The following is a 16,873-nucleotide window of genomic DNA, read 5'->3' on the forward strand; positions in this document are numbered from 1 at the left end:
TAAAGTATACCAAATGTATTAAAGTATACCAAATGTATAAAAGTATACCAAATGTATTAAAGTATACCAAATGTATTAAAGTATACCAAATGTATTAAAGTATACCAAATGCATTTTATAAAACAAGAAGTCTATTAATTATACTGGATAATTGATGCAGAAATGAAAGATTATAAGTCAGTTTTGCAGACATGAGGAAATTCGTCTTCGTCGTTATTACCCAATCCACCGGCAAAATATTCTCTACAAGAATATTTACGGATGGGGAAGAACCAATAAGCAAGGGCCCAAACAAAATAGATGGCGATAACCACCGAGACATAATTCATGTTACCTCTAGTGACGGGCATGGTAGTTGGGAAAGAATAGAAAACCAAAGCAAATAAAGACCAAGCAATGGTGATGTAATTACAAAGAGTACCCCAAAAACCTAACCAAAAAGGACCATGGTGGATATTTTCACGACCACGATATAAAAGACAAATAGTTGGAACACAGTAACTTAATAATAAAAAGGTAATGCAACCAACAACCATTGAATTGAAAGCGGTATCACTAACCAAGTATAAGCAACCCAATACTGCCACCCAAAATGAAGAAAATAAATGGGCATTAAGAGGAACCCCTAAATTTGGATCAATAATTGATAAATATTTTGAAAATGGTAAACCGTTATCTCTACTGAAAGACCAACATAATCTAGCTTGCCAAGTATGACTTGAAATGGTAACTCCGCAAGCGGTGATGAAAATTAATACTCCAAGACAAATGGCACCAGCTTTATTACCCAACGCCTGATAATAAATATCTAAGATGGGCATTCCGGTATTTGAGTTAATAATATCTTGTAAATTATGAAGACTGAAAAACATGGCAATTGAATATGAAAATGCAGTAACCATACCAATGGTGACCGTCCCTAAAATTGCAATTGGAATAACGGTTTCTGGACTATGGACTTCTTCAGCTAAATGAGACGCAGAATCAAGACAACTAAAACTCCAATTTGGATTAACCAAACCAATAATAAATGCAATTCCCGAATTCGACCATCCGGTATTATTATCAAACTCTGCAAAAACAAATTTTGCATCTCGATAATTACCTCTTGAGCAAACTAATACAGTTATAGTAATAACAACATATGAAAATAATGAAAAATATAATACTCCATTAGCAATCATGGGCAATGCCTTACCATAACAATTAAATAATATAAGTAAAATATTAACAATTTGGAAAATTACAAACAATTGCCATTTTTCAGTTACATGATCTGGATGAGTTAAATTATAAAATCCCATAACGGCTTGAGCAACACTTAAGGCCATGGACGCACTAGTGAAAATGGCCCCGGCCCACGCTAATGATCCACATAAATACGCTAAAAAACTAGAATACTTCTTGGGTGAAAGAACCCTGGTCCAAACGTACTGTCCTCCTGCTGATGGTATAGCACTAGACATCTCACTAAGAGTTATCCCAATACAATACGAAACCGCAGCAATAATCAAAATCCCATAAACAACAATAACAGCTCCTCCTGACGAAATAGATGTAATCAAACTCGCCAGAATACCAAACCATGAGTTGGTTAACCCAAATCCAATCCCCAACACTGACCACACGGAAAATGATCTCTTCAACTCTCCCTTCTGGCTACTGATGCTAAAGTTCTCAAGGTCCTCCTTGGGACTTGGTGTCAACACCAAGTTACTCTTATTGGAATCCTTTTCAAAATCCATTTTCCCTACAACAATAACTACCCAAATCTAAAAATTTTTCAGTTAAAAGATCTTTTTATTATCGTTTGTTGCGAGATTTTCTTTTTTTTGGCCCTTTTTTTTTTGTTTTGTTAGCGAAAGCCCTTTTTCACATGCGTCTCAAACAGCAATCGTTGGTGCATGGGTGTTTTCGTGGTGTACGGGTGTTTTCCTTCTTACTCCTCCCAAAGCAAATTTAGACGCCCTTTGGCTTTACGATACTACAACTTCTGGATCGGTATACCAATTGCATCAGGAAGACGGTATTGGACTAGATTGAATAGCACAGCGGAAAGGATGCAGTACGTTGGGAAAGTTGGTGGGTACGTTTATAACCAATGGAATTCATTGAATCCCGCTACGTTATCAGGAGCCATTGATATAATAGTGGTTGAACAACCGGATGGATCACTTCATTGTTCGCCGTGGCATGTTAGGTTTGGGAAGTTTCAGATCATCAAGCCGCTGCAGAAGAAGATTGACTTGTATGTTAATGATATTAAGACTAATTTGCCAATGAAGTTGGGAGACGGGGGTGAAGCGTTTTTTGTATTTGAAACCACCAATTCCAATGATGATATATCGAAATCGGTTTTGACATCACCAGTGATAAGTGCCTCTTCATCGCCGTTGAATAGTCCTTCTAATTCTCCTCCCAATTCAACTCCTCAATCCACATTAGATTTATCTAATGAACCAGAATTACTTGATTTAAATAACGAGGGTATAGACCCCCATGATCAAGATATAGAAAGCAAAATCAAATTGAGCGAAGAAATACCAAGCTCCCCGGTTTCAAGACCGCAATCAGCATCATCATTATCTAAATCACCCACGCCAACATATCAGCTGAAAATTGCATTTGAAAAGGCCCGTAAAATTACTCAAAAGTTGAATATTCCTTCTAAAATTGATATTAATGGTGATATGGTTTTAGATATGGATGGTTATAAACCAAATAGTCAAAAAAATATTGAAAGCACCGACGAATTATTTAAAAAAATCTTTATGAAAGAAATTGATAAATTAACTGATGATAATAATGATGAAAAAACTTTTAATCTTTGGGATGAAATCATTTGTAAAGATAAAGATGGTAATATCCGAATTTTAAATAATCAAAGTCCAGAGATAAATGAATTACAAGATGATTTAAACAATTCTAATTTAAATTTAAATGATTTATCAATCGATGAATCAACAAATTCATTAAATGATCTTAAGTTTAATGATAAAACATATTTTAAAACTCTTCGTCTTACTTCAGAACAATTACAAAAAATGAATTTACACTATGGAGAAAATAAATTAAAATTTAAATTAAATCAAGGTACTTCTCAAATTATATCAAACTTATACTTATGGAAACTGACTACTCCAATAGTTATATCAGATATTGATGGTACCATTACAAAATCAGATGCTTTAGGCCATGTATTAAATTTATTTGGTAGAGATTGGACTCATCCAGGTGTTGCTAATTTATTTCAAGATATTAAAGCAAATGGTTATAATATTATTTACCTTACTGCTAGATCAGTTGGACAAGCTGATACAACAAGACAATATTTAGAAAGTATCAATCAAGACGGTATGAAATTACCAAAAGGTCCAGTAATTTTAAGTCCTGATCGAACAATGGCTGCATTGAAAAGAGAAGTAATTTTGAAAAAACCAGAAGTTTTCAAAATGGCATGTTTAAGTGATATTAAAAGTTTATATTTTTCGAGCTTTAATCAAAAAAATCATTCAAATGATTTAGAATCAATAAATCCAAATGAAGATGAAGAAATAAATGAACATAATAAACCAATTACCAGTGATTATATGGAACGTCAATTAACAAGTCAATTGATGGAACAAGAAAATACTTTAAATAATGACGATGATGAAAGAACCCCATTTTATGCCGGTTTTGGGAATCGTATTACTGATGCAATAAGTTATAGAAGTGTTAAAGTACCTCTGCATAGAATCTTCACCATTAATCCAAATGGTGAAGTTCATATGGAATTATTAGAATTGGCTGGTTATAAATCATCTTATTTACATATTGGAGAATTAGTTGATCATTTTTTCCCTCCTTTAAAACAAGTTAGTGATTTCAATAGTTATTGGAATAATAATCAATTTAATCAATATATTAATCAAAAAAATGAAAATGTTTCAACCGATGAAGAAATATTGAGATCTCCTGGAAGTCCAAGGTCTCCTGGAAGTCCAAGATCTCCCGAGATTAATTCCATCTATAATTTACATACTGATGAAAAATTTAGTGATGTTAATTATTGGAGAGAACCATTGAATAATTTAAGTGATTTGAGCGACTTAGAAGATGATGAAGATGAACCAGAAAGTTTAAAATCTCAACCTTCATCTCCTCAAAAATCACCACCTTCATCTCCAAGATCAGCTGTTGCATCCTATTTCACCTCAAGTAGTGAAGATTTTGGGGGTAAATTAAGTAAAGCAGCTCATAAAAAGGAAAAACAAGAAAAAAATGAATCTAAAATGAATCAAAATGAATTTTCTCATGGTGAATCCCTGGCTAATGAAAATGTTAATCAAGCTAAAAATGAAAGACCAACCTCAATGTCGTCCTTCACTTCTCCTTTGAAAAATTTCATGATGTTTGGTAATGATAACCAAGATGATGATGATAATGTCGACGCCGATGCCAATGATCATAGCGATTACACTGACGACGACGATTATACCGACGATAACGACGAGGACTACGAGGATGACTACGAGGATGACTACACGGATGATGACTACGACGACGATGACGATGACGAAGTGGACGATGAAGACATTGACGGTGATGATGGCTTACCAGAAAATATGAAAAGCCTTGATATTCAACTGTCAACATCCGGTGAACCTCCGCAAATAGTCAAGGCCAGTGATTTATTAAATAAATAGAACCATACGCCAAATATATTTATAACTCACCTTTGAATTTTAAACACCGAACAGGCTTATTTAAAATAAGAGAAAAAAAACTAATTGCCTGCCCCTTCCAGTAGACAAAACCGTTTCAAATTGACAAAAAAAATATTTTGACATATCGTTATGCGAACTTTGACACATTTGAAATTGTTTGCCCTGTCAACTATTAGACCGTAGTCTCCTTGACAGATAAGTTTTAGTAGAGATACATCGCGTGCAGTGGGCGTTTTAGTGAGATTGAGATTATACGTCTCCTGTTGGAGAAGCAAGAATAGTAAAAAGGATTTCACCTATAAAGCACGTGGAGTAAAAACGGTAGAGCAAAGTCTGAAAGAGGAGCAGCACTATTACGGTAAATTAGCATGCCCATTTCAAGAACGATTGGAAAATAATACAATGTTGAAGAAAAACTAAAAAAAAAACTAAAAAATTCAACAACTTCAACAACTTCACGTAGGTAAATGGCATTTTAAAGAGTGCTAAAGATGTTTCGGGACTTGAAGAAGTCAGTGGTTGCACTTCTATTTTGTTGCTCGGTATGGCTTGTTATAAGCACTCATTTATATTTATCAAATAATACTCACGATATCTTTGAATTGGTTAGAGCTTCGTATATAGATAAGTTCTATACCAAGGCCCCATTTTTACATACGCATGTTTCCAATGAAGAGCATGATCCAAATTTAATTCATCATCATAAGCCAGACCCGGTAGTGAAACCAGCATCTTCAAAAGAACCAGACAAGGAGAAGGTTCAAGATTCTTGGGTCATAAATGTTGATAGGATATCCGAATATAATCATGAAGAATCGTGTGTGATATTCCCGTATCATTTCAATGATTTAAAAGAAAAGCAAACTTTAGCAGAATACTATCAAGAGAATTTCAATACCGCAATTGAAGCAAGTCATTTTGATAAAAATACTAAATTTCGAATAATACAATTGAATTCATTAACGGATGAACCCAAACAAGACTACGTGGATTCAAGTAAGTATCAAAAGGATGAGTTTAAGATATTTCAGCTGTCACCATTAATATATAACGATCAACAATGCGAATCACATTTACAACAGAAACTACAAGTTGAGATTTCACAATCAAAATCATTAACCTTTGATGATTGGTTACCCATTATTAATAGATTTAAAGAAGAAAACCCTCACTATTATGAAGAATTAGAACCGTTTTGGAAAGATGATATAGAAGAACAGATCAAATCAGGAGTACTCAATAAACATTGGCATAGATTAGCTGGATCTTCAGTATGGTTAACAGAATATGGAGTTCATTTTATGATTAGCAGGGTTTTATATACCCCTAGTGGGATTAGAGATAAACCAATCATATCATTAACGTATGCACAAGTTTTCAATGATAAATGGGAAGAAATGAAGAATGTTGAATTAATATCACCATCAAATAACCCGGACGTTGGGAATGAATTAGTTAAAGAAGAAAAAATATATTCATCAATGATTTATCCTACTTTCTTACCAATCCCATCGTATCATGATTATAATATTACCACCCCGAATAAGTATTACGGGCCAGAGGATCCAAGATTGTTACTTATTAAGAATCCAAAGGGATACGAAGAGCCGCTTATAATTTTCAATGCATACCAACGGAAAATCGTTGAAAGTGTTAATATTGATCATGATAAACATATGAATATAACTTTTGATTATTATAGGAGTATTTTCATGTGCTGGCCGTGGCAATTCCAAAGAGGAAAAGAAATTGTTGATGATTTAAATATTAATCAAAATTATAAATATCAAATTTATAATCGAATTGCAGAATTAGTAAGAGATAATATTCCAAAAGTTAAAAATCAAAAAAATTGGACTCCAATGATAAGTTATGAAGATCGTAAAGTATCGAATTATGATGAATCAATTTATTTTATTTATAGATGGAGTAATTTAGAAGTTTTCAAATGTCAATTATCCAATATCATAAATGGTTTATCAATTTGTAAATACGATTATAGATTAGAACCGAATAATAATGAAAATGATGGGGTTGGTCCTTTAAGAGGAGGAACACAAATGGTTAATATCAATCAATTGCTATACGAGTATTCCAATAAAATCACTGAATTATCGACTTTTATAAGTAAATTACCAACTGGTCGAGAATTATGGCTAGGTTTTGCTCGAGCCCATTTGAAAAACTGTGGTTGTGGGAAAAGTATTTACAGACCCAACTTGGTTCTAATAACCAAAGATTCAAATCCAAAGGGCGAAAAGTATTATAAAATCAGTCATATTAGTTCTTTCCTAGGTTTAAGTAACGTTCCTATACTTCCGTGGGATCCAGCCAATCCTAAGATGATTTGTGGAGAACAGTATCCAAATGCCTTGATTCCAAACGGTATAAGTGATTGGAATTTGAAAGAAGTCGCTATAAACGATGATATAAAAGGGATTCAGGATTATCTCACTCTATCCTTTAGTGTAAGTGACTCTACGGTTGATATCATTCATATCAAAGGCTTATTGAATGAAATCTTCAGACTAGACTACAACACTGACATCAAAACCAATCGGTTGATTGGAGACATTGATATCATCAAGGATGACGTTAGCCATAACTGGATGAAGAACAACGGATTCAACAATATCAACGTTGATTGTGCCATTCGTGAATCAAAGAACTTCTGCTACCACTACGGCCTCCAAAATGGCGAAAAGACAAAAGAAGAAAAAGAAAAAGAAAAAGCAAAGCAAAAAGAAGAGAAAGAAAAGCAAGAAAAAGAGAAGCAAGAAAAAGAAAAACAAAACCAAGAACAAAAACCAGACCCAAATGCTAAAGTCGAAGCCAAGGTCGAAGAAGACGCATCAGAAAGCAAATACTAGTGTGACCTGTGTAATCTGTGTACTTTTCTACTGTAATATACCCATTTATACTTTGTGTTTATACTTTGTGCTCTCCCCCAACAGCCGGCTCCTGCTGCAATGTTAGCAAGTCTCGCAGCACCAGAAGTAATAATCTGTTGATGTTCTGACGAGGCGTCCTTTCGCGTGGCACACGTGAACAGCAATAAGGAACGAGGCGGAGGCCCGTTTGAAGCACTAAAGTCTCTTATACTTGACGTATTGCGTGTGTAAAACAACATCAATCCCTTGCTGTGCCAGTGGCTGTAGATGGCTACTAAAGATAACATTTGACGGTTTAGCCCTTGTTTCCGTAGATTGGCGTCAACTTTCCAAAGCAGTTAAAAAAAGAACAGAAGGAAAAAAAAAAAAAAAAAAAAAAAAAAAAAAAAAAAAAAACATTTGACTAATTAAAAGATACTTACAATATTTAATTATACAGACTTTTCAATGGATTGAAGTAGCTGGAATNAATCCCTTGCTGTGCCAGTGGCTGTAGATGGCTACAACCAATAACACAATCTGAAAAATATGCTGAAAAGGATATGCTGAATTAAAAATCACTAACAATTAAAAAAAGAACAGAAGGAAAAAAAAAAAAAAAAAAAAAAAAAAAAAAAAGAGAAAAAAGGAAGAGCGGCTATTCAACTCAACTTCTTCCAGTCTTCAATTCTTCTTCTATCAAATCGATAGTTACCTGGCGGTATGATTCTTTTCAGGCGGTATAGGTTCTCCTTGCCATTGGCGGTGGGGCTTCTTGTGCTTGGGCTAATTGTTATTTCCCAATTTTCTGGTTATAATCAGCATGGGCTACTTGAAACGTTTAAATCGGCATATCATCAGGGGACTGGTTCATTTATGAGTCTTTCCAAGCATCAAATAACCAAGAATCAACTTATATTTCCATACAAGTTCCCGGTAAAGAAGGAGGGATTGAAGGAGTATATGCAAAAGAATCCCAAATCGTTTAATTCGACCGAATTGAAAAAACCTTCTATAGTGAAGGCCAAGTACGAAAATATTAATGAAAATGACGTTAAGAATAACCCTATAACTGATGAATTATTGAAATCGAATTTCAAAAGTCATAACATGAGTGTATTCCACTCTTCCAAAAACACTAATTTAGATTTGACAAAATGTAATAATATCGCTAAAACGTTTGATCAAACCCAGATCAATGACCCGGTTAATGTGCAAGTGTCTTTGAATGAGATGTTAACCAAGATACTAAACCAAGCGTCCACCGATCCGTATTTGAAAGAACTTTCTCCATTCTTTATCGATGAATTAGAACTTCAATTGAAATATAACGTGGTGGATCGTTTTTGGTATCGTCTTGCAGGTTCTTCTGTCTGGTTAGAACAATACCAGGTTCATTTTATGATTTCAAGAATCTTATATAGTCCAAAGGGAACTAGAAACAGTCCAATTTTATCATTTACCTATGCACAAATTTTCGATAAAAATTGGAAAGAATTAGTTAATTCAAAATTAGTAGTACCAACTAATAACGAGAAATCCATGAATGATGACGATAATGAAGATTCCAAGATTTTTTTCAAAACAATGAGTTTCCCTCAAGTTTTGAATATTCCTTTCTGGCATGATTATGATAATATTGAAGGAAAATATTATGGTCCTGAAGATCCAAGATTATTATTAACCAAAAATTCAAAAGGTTATGAAGAACCTCTTATAATTTTCAATGCTTATCATCGTAAATTATCTCATTTTGATGACGACGTTGATGACCATGTTTTAATGAAGACTGAATTTTTCAGATCAATGTTTATGTGTTGGCCATGGCAAACTCAATCAGGTAAAGAAAATACTGACGGAATTTCAAATGCTGAATACGATAATCGTATATACAATAAAGTCGTTGAATTGAAAATTAAAAATTTACCAAGACAAAAGAAGCAAAAAAATTGGACTCCATTCATTAGTATTGATCAAAGATCTAAAAATGGATTTGATAAAACAATTAACTTTATTTATAGATGGGCTAACTTAGAAATTTTAAAATGTGATTTGATTGGTGATACTGGATTATGTTCTTTCACTTATAGATTGGATAATAATTTAAGCCCTCAAGCTCAAATTGGTCCTTTAAGAGGTGGTACTCAATTAATGAATGTCAGATCTATTTTAAATTCAAGAAATGATATTGATCTTGATAAAATTATTCCTCCTAATAGAGAAGTCTGGATTGGCTTTGCAAGAGCTCATTTAGATGATTGTGGTTGTGGTAATAATATGTATAGACCTAACTTGGTCATTATCGTTAAAGATACCGTTGATGTTGAAATTAAAGAATTAACTGATAAACCTTTTAAACAATCAAAAGATTTTTATAAAATTAGTCATATAAGTTCTTCTATTTCATTTGACATTCCCATCATAGGGTGGGATTTAATGAATCCGAAGAAAATTTGCGTTGGTTCAAATGTCTTAATTCCAAATGGTATTTCAAGTTGGTCAATTGAATCTTTTGATCAAGAAAATTCCAAAGACAATTGGATTTTAAATGATTATATGACATTATCGTTATCAATTTCAGATTTCACCGTTCATAAAATTGATGTCAAAGGATTATTATCTCAAATTTTAAATGAAAAATCATTATTTTATTCTCCTTCTTCAAATAATGAAAAACTTTTAAATCAACCAACTACTAAAGTAGTAAGTGATCCCGAAAAAGATTTAAGTAAATCTCTCAACGGTTATAATAATGACAATGTTGTTTGTGCTTTAGAAGGTTCAACAAGATTTTGTGAACAATATGGTAAAGATGAAGAAAAAAATTATGAAGATCACTCCCGTATATATGACGATTTAGAAAATTCATTAACCCATGCAAAATCTGCACATCATTATAAATCTAGCAAAGGTGAAGAAGTTTTTTATGAAGAAGAACTAAATGAAGAATTGGAAACTGACATTGATAAATATGAAAAACAATTAGAATTACTAAATATTGAAAAACAAGTTGAAAATTTCCCTTCAAATAACAAAAAAAAAAAATCTAAGTAGTCTTCGAGGTAGATCAAACAATATATATTTAAATTAACTTCTAATTTTAGTCTTCGTATCCTAATACATCTAGCCGTTTGAAGTGTACAAAAAGTATAATTACAATTCAATCTTGTAAAAGGTATATGCAAAAAAAGAAAGTTCCGACACCGGGAATCGAACCCGGATTCCGACTTGGAGAGAGTCAAGTGATAGCCATTACACTATATCGGACATAATAGTTCAATCCGTACACCATACCTGAAAGCAAAACGACCAGGCCATAGCGGACTATTTATGCGTGTTTGCGCAAATTATATACATGTTCATGAGATTTCAAGTATACCTAAAATTCAAAATATTTTTAAAAATCTGTTTAAAAAGACTAAGAGAGTTTTAAAGTAGTAATATAAATTCTCGTTTGTTGACAGAAACAGATAAAAAATTTTGAAACTTTCTCGGTCTCAGATTGCCGCTCTGTTGAAGTTCAATTTTTTTTGTTAGCTTCTTCAATCTTTTCCACTTTATTGCACATATATGATGCAATAAAGAGTAGAAAAATATCCAAGCTTCGAAAAGAAAGGTTTAGTGTTTAAAACTTTAGAAATATTTGATGATGAATGGCCAAGAGGAGTACTTTTGTCCAACAGACCAAGCCAAAGTCAGTGAAATGAACTGTTGAGATTGACGAACCCCTGGCTAACTAGCGCAAATATAAAGAATCACTTTAATGAATCACTCCTATATATCATTTGGTTGGGGGGTTTTGGAGTAATTTACCCAATATAATGAATCCCGAGCTCAAAGCATGGCAAATTTGTACTTACATTAAGCAAGGCAAATTTGTAATTACATTAAGCAAGGCAAATTTGTAATTACATTAAGCAAGGATATGGCACTAGGAGAAGGTACCTCTCAGTTATGGAGAGGTGCTTTCTAAATTTAAGCATTCTTCGGGGTGTGGTCAAACTTTGGAATGCTTACATGATTTCCAAATGATTTTTTTTTTGCAGCAAGAGGATGTTCCCCTACTTATTTTAAGTCATCATCGCGTCTATTGTGCTATATAAGTATATAAAAGAGAAAGCATCTGATCCTCGATTGCATAGGCGCTTACCACTAGTTTAAAGGTCAGGTATCACGTTTTATAATTGTGCATTTCTTTAAAATTTCTGTATGGAAAGTTAATATGGGAAATTTACGTTATTTTTTTTGTAATGAAGAAATGATAAATGATTGGAGCTTTCTTTTCATATACTACAACGTCTATCTTATCTTCTTTGGTATAAAGTAAAACAATAATAAGGCTTTTTCTTTTTTTTTTTTGATTATCTAGGCATTATGTACTAATTTTGGTAAAATTTTCGATAAACAATTCAACTATTCAGCCGAGTGGGTTGTTCATTGCTAGACAGTTAATCGCAAAGCTGCAAAAGCTGGCGTGATCGTACATGGTCTGCCACTGATGCAAACGTTATTGATCTAGGCTTGAAGATGTTCAGATCTTTGACACTGTAAGTTAGACAAGCCCTTCTGGAGTAAGCTATACAAGCATCCCTGGCAACGATGTAAGTTAGTCAAGCCTTTCTATTAAGCAAGAGTCATGGTGCCCACCATGGTTGAATGCATAACACCGTACAAAAGGGAAAATGAATATGCGAATAACCTCTTATCTCCATTCGCTCAAATACACTACAGAGACATGAATGGTGCTACGGAGACTCCTTCGAACAATCTAGGCAGAGTTTCAATAAAGTGCTGCCACCGAGCTCGACCAAGAAGAATAAACCGAAAACAAGCAAGACTAACGGAGAACTCAAAGATGTACTAGTAAAGGAATTACGGATAAGTTTATGGACACAAGGATATCACAAACGAATATTTCACTAATGAATAAACACCGGGGGTCAATTAGCGAAATGCCATGTCTAATATCTTCCATCAGTACCTCTCCCATTATATCTAATCACATTCACTGGCTGTTTTAGCACTGGTGGAGCATTAAACTCCGTGAAAAGCTCGATTCTTCTTCGCTTTTTTTGCAATCCAAACCGTTTAACTTATACTTTTTTATATTTGTTTTGTAGCCATCCCTTTTGCGCATATAAATGGACTACTGTTACCCTGTTATATCATATGGAATACGTCCGATAGTCGATATTAGCCATTCATATTTGAAGTAAAGCATCGGTACTAATTGTGAATTTTTCACTAACAAAAAAAAAGATTTCAAACGAAAAAACCCGAAGTCGAACAAAGCCTAACAAAAAAAAAAAAAAAGCAAAGCAGTATATAGACCAACCATAAGAAGCCAAAGAATTTACTGTAATTATTAAGAGGATAGTTGCTCAGGTAAGCATGAAGCCAGTCAGACAATTGAATTTTATTAGGAAAGTTAGTGTTGGGGCATCACCATCTAGTTCGGTTCCATCACCAACTCAGGCCAGTGCTAAAGTAGATCATAGTGTTAGTGATCCAAAGAATATTAAGTATGCTGATAATTTGGCAGTTAAACAGAACTTAGAGCTGGCAGAGTTCCAAGCGTTGGGGATACCACCAACTATAATGTCAGTTCAATCACCACCTTCGGTACCGGTTTATATAAGAAGAGGGTCATTATTATCAGTTTATGGAGTTGATTCTGCAAATAACAAAGCACCAATTCAACACCAATTAGAGATTATCAATCCAATTAAGAGGTTTATCTATGGGAATTATGCTTCGAGCTATCTTAAATTGATATCAACTACACCATTTTCGATGTTGGTAAGTTCAATTTCGAGAAATTTTTCAATTTTCACTAAATCTAACAATAAATCGTTTGTATCACTTAATTTGGATGGGATTAATGATTGGGCCATCTTGGATAACCAAGCATTACAAGTGTACACTGGGAACTCATTAAAAGTTGGAATGTATAAATTACCATATTATATACTGAAGGCATTATCTAAAAAATATGAAATTCCATCAAATTCATTAACTGGTTTATATAAATGGAATTCTTTAGGGTATACTTTGTTAAGTGGAAGAGGACAAGTTGGATTAGTTGGAAATGGAACTATTTATAATGTAAATTTACGTCCTGAAGAAGAAATTTTAATTAATCAAAATAATTTATTAGGAATTAGTGTCAATGGACCATACGATTTACAAAATTGTATATTGAAATATTCATTCCCAATTAATAATGAAAACGATTCTGATTTACAAAAACAAATTGAAACAACCTCAATCAAATTAACCAAAAAGGAAGTTGACTCTTCTACCATGGGTACTTATGGATATTATTTCAACTTGATTAAAGATGGATTACAATCTTTAATTACTTCTTTTAAAAAAATTCGTTCAGTTTTATTGACTTATTTTGTTGGAAATCAAGAATTTATTAAAATTGTTGGACCACGTAATTTATTATTACAGTCAAATAGTCCAAATCAGTATAAACTTGATAATAATAATATTTCATATTCAACCATACCTTTGAGTTCAAAATCCGATAAACATGTTCATCAACAGATAGAAAATAAAACTGCTTCGGATTATTTAAATTATGTTAAAGTTGACAAATCAGGAACTAATTTCAAAAGTACCCCAGATTTTAAAGAAACAATTGAAAAAAAAGTTTAAACCTTATAAATAATATATATTCATACTAGTTGATCTAATGTAGTACAATATTTACAAAAGGGCCAAATTTTTATCATAACACACTAATATACATAAGATTTGAATGCAAAAAAAGAAAAAATAAAAAAAAGTAATAAATAAAAAGATAATAAGAGTATTAAGAGTATTAAATATTAAATGAAAGACTATATTACATTAATTGCGTTAAGTTTTATCCTCTTCAGGATTCGGTTGTTTGATGTTTTTCGAAATGGGGAACAAGTTTGAACCATCAGCATTCATCAGATAGCCTGCAACTTGTTTAACACTGGGTAAGGGGAAGTTGGATTGTAAAGAGGGAGTGATTGGAGGTAATTGGATACCCGATTCCTTTTTCTGATGACGATTATCGAAAGAATTGATATTATCGATGTTATCTTTCAAAGAAGGTAACGGGTCCAAGGATTGAATTGGAGGAGGAGGTTGGGCAGTTGTTTCCAATCTTGATAAACGGGCTGCTCTTGAATTGACTGGAGGTTGGTGTTGTAACTCAGCATCGTGAATCTCGACATTTTTCTTTGATAAAGGAGGAGTGTTATTACCTTTAACATTTTTGGAATGGTATAATTGAGATTGGGTTGGGTATTGATAATATTGATTTGGATGAATGACTGGAGTTGGGTCTTCAGTTTTCGAAGAACCAAACATGCGATGACTTTGATCTTTAGTGAAATTATTAACATTATCCGAATCTTTATTTGTTTCAATTGAATTTTTATTAACTCCTTCATCTAATTCTTTAATTTGTTGAGGAGGATGAGAAGGAGGAACTTGATTTTGTATTTTATTCAAAGCACCATGACGAATATAACTACCGGCACTATTACCACCGGAGGTATTTGAGGAAGGTTGAGTGGAAGAGTTTTGATCATTTGAACTAAAGACATTTGAAGATAATCCCGTGTTACTACTCATCAAGTTGGAACCACTACTACCAGAACCAGAACCAGAGCCAGAAATCCCCGATCCTGATAATGAAGCACCACCGCTATCTCCATTTGATCTTGAGCCGGTGGCATTTTCGTCGTTACTATTAGGAGTGCCTTGGGTTGAGTTCAGTTCCAAGATTTCCGTTGATTCGGGAGCAGAAGCCAGTTCAGAATCGTTGTTGGGGGATTTTTTCTGTTCAGCAGCTACTGCAGCAAAACCTGATTTTTCATTAGATAATTCGTTAGCAGAGGAGTCATTGGAGTCCCGATCGTTTGAGATTTTATCCAAGTCATCTGGCGAGGAGTTTGATTCGTCGGTGATGGTGGCGCTGGAGCTGCCTCCTCCATTCGGGGTGTTATTGTTGGAGGTATTAGTATTTAAAGGGACTGGATCTGCTGGTTTGAGAGCGTGTTGAAAGATGCGATTATTACGATTATTGATGGATAATTGGTTTGAGTTATTTGACTGATTCATTCTTCTTTTCAAAACCTTCAATCTTTCATAAGGTAAAAAGGAGGGAGTTGCTGAGGAAGGAGGTAACGATTGGTGATGTTTTGGAGGGGGTTGGAAGTGATTTGGATTGGTAATGATATCATCTTTTGCATAAAGATGATTATTAAATTGTTTATTTGGAGAACAAGTTAAATCTGCTGAATAACGACGATTTTTATTGATTGAACCTCCGTTAATCCCCAAGATTGATAAGTTTGGATTGGATAAGTTATTAAACTGAGAATGGTGAGTTGATGAATTATTTTTAGGAGGACAGGTTAAAGAAAGAATATCTGAGCTACCGGGATCGGACAGTTTTCTATTATGATGATTAAGCATGGGAGAAGTTGAGTTTGAATTATAATGGGGGGTTGTTTTGGGAGCAGAATTATAGGAATGGATATTTGAAGAATACTTCAGAATAACCTTATTTAAAGCAACAAACAAGTCTGACCATTTGAATACTTTCAAATCTTTTTCGATATTTCTAGGTCTGGGATCCTCCATACTCATAAGTAGATTGAAAAACCTTTGCAGACTCGCATTTGTTCTTGAGATGGTGTATGGTTTCAAGCTTTGCAAATTACGACGAATCCGGTTCTTCTCTTCAATAGAAAAACTTTCTTGCACCAAGTATTCCAAAATCAAGATGATGTCGACACTAGTCACTATATGAATATCTTTTTCTTTCCAATAGATGCACGAGATGATGGGAATCTCTGGCGTATAGTTCTTCTTTGCGATTGGATTGAACTCCACCCAGAAATCCGTTGGCGAAATCCGATTAAAGTTAAACTGAACCAATCTTCGTTCATTCATCACTTCATCCTGGCTCCAATCAAGAGTGATGGAGTTGACGTCTTTTTCAAAAAGTAACTTAACTGGAGTATTAATCAAGTTTAGATTCTGTCTTATATAATCCGGATCCAAAGAGGATGTTCTGATTAAGTTCGAATCCCCAACATTCCCCTTTGTCCAAGGTATACTACTTTTATCGTTACTAGTCATGATACTTGATCGACTAGTGATGTATTAGACTGAAAGTATTCCACTTTAAGACAATAACATTTGCTGATCCTTTCGATGAAGAGAAAAAGTACAGAAAAAGGATTAGCAGCAATAAACTGAATATATATTGTGGATAATTAATAAGGTTGTGGAACAGTTAAT

General features: G+C 33.6%; 7 protein-coding genes and 1 non-coding gene across 8 annotated transcripts; 5 read left to right on the forward strand and 3 right to left on the reverse strand.

Moving 5' to 3' along the window:
- Nucleotides 1-170: 170 nt before the first annotated feature.
- Nucleotides 171-1,764, reverse strand: HNM1 (Hnm1p; the record flags this gene model as incomplete). Its single annotated transcript, XM_020219781.1, has 1 exon — nt 171-1,764. The coding sequence occupies exon 1, from the start codon at nt 1,743-1,745 to the stop codon at nt 171-173; it is 1,575 nt and encodes a 524-aa protein (XP_020075647.1). The 5' UTR covers nt 1,746-1,764.
- Nucleotides 1,765-2,034: 270 nt separating this feature from the next.
- SMP2 (phosphatidate phosphatase) lies at nt 2,035-4,744 on the forward strand. The gene is made up of 3 exons (XM_020219355.1): nt 2,035-3,477; nt 3,628-4,200; nt 4,333-4,744. Exons 1-3 carry the CDS (start codon nt 2,061-2,063, stop codon nt 4,686-4,688), a joined length of 2,346 nt encoding a protein of 781 aa, XP_020075648.1. The 5' UTR covers nt 2,035-2,060; the 3' UTR covers nt 4,689-4,744.
- A 160-nt stretch (nt 4,745-4,904) lies between these two features.
- On the forward strand, nt 4,905-7,622 carry HYPBUDRAFT_167550 (beta-mannosyltransferase). Its single transcript, XM_020222773.1, has one exon. The coding sequence runs from the start codon at nt 5,201-5,203 to the stop codon at nt 7,577-7,579; it is 2,379 nt and encodes a 792-aa protein (XP_020075649.1). The 5' UTR covers nt 4,905-5,200; the 3' UTR covers nt 7,580-7,622.
- Nucleotides 7,623-8,220: 598 nt separating this feature from the next.
- Nucleotides 8,221-10,633, forward strand: HYPBUDRAFT_141147 (beta-mannosyltransferase; the record flags this gene model as incomplete). The annotated part of the gene is made up of 2 exons (XM_020219782.1): nt 8,221-10,421; nt 10,500-10,633. The coding sequence occupies exons 1-2, from the start codon at nt 8,303-8,305 to the stop codon at nt 10,631-10,633; spliced, it is 2,253 nt and encodes a 750-aa protein (XP_020075650.1). The 5' UTR covers nt 8,221-8,302.
- A 141-nt stretch (nt 10,634-10,774) lies between these two features.
- On the reverse strand, nt 10,775-10,846 carry HYPBUDRAFT_t132. Its single transcript has one exon. It is a non-coding gene; the product is annotated as a tRNA-Glu (tRNA).
- Nucleotides 10,847-11,917: 1,071 nt separating this feature from the next.
- Nucleotides 11,918-12,778, forward strand: HYPBUDRAFT_153353 (uncharacterized protein). The gene has a single exon (XM_020221498.1). The coding sequence runs from the start codon at nt 12,228-12,230 to the stop codon at nt 12,441-12,443; it is 216 nt and encodes a 71-aa protein (XP_020075651.1). The 5' UTR covers nt 11,918-12,227; the 3' UTR covers nt 12,444-12,778.
- A 192-nt stretch (nt 12,779-12,970) lies between these two features.
- HYPBUDRAFT_111719 (uncharacterized protein) lies at nt 12,971-14,242 on the forward strand (the record flags this gene model as incomplete). Its single annotated transcript, XM_020218845.1, has 1 exon — nt 12,971-14,242. The coding sequence occupies one exon, from the start codon at nt 12,971-12,973 to the stop codon at nt 14,240-14,242; it is 1,272 nt and encodes a 423-aa protein (XP_020075652.1).
- A 61-nt stretch (nt 14,243-14,303) lies between these two features.
- HYPBUDRAFT_153354 (uncharacterized protein) lies at nt 14,304-16,712 on the reverse strand (the record flags this gene model as incomplete). The annotated part of the gene is made up of 1 exon (XM_020221499.1): nt 14,304-16,712. A coding segment is annotated over one exon (2,266 nt), but the record flags the coding sequence as incomplete, so codon positions are not given.
- Between the last annotated feature and the right edge of the window lie 161 nt (nt 16,713-16,873).

This window comes from Hyphopichia burtonii (assembly GCF_001661395.1).
Source record: "Hyphopichia burtonii NRRL Y-1933 unplaced genomic scaffold HYPBUscaffold_5, whole genome shotgun sequence".
Classification (NCBI taxonomy): Eukaryota; Fungi; Ascomycota; class Pichiomycetes; order Serinales; family Debaryomycetaceae; genus Hyphopichia; species Hyphopichia burtonii.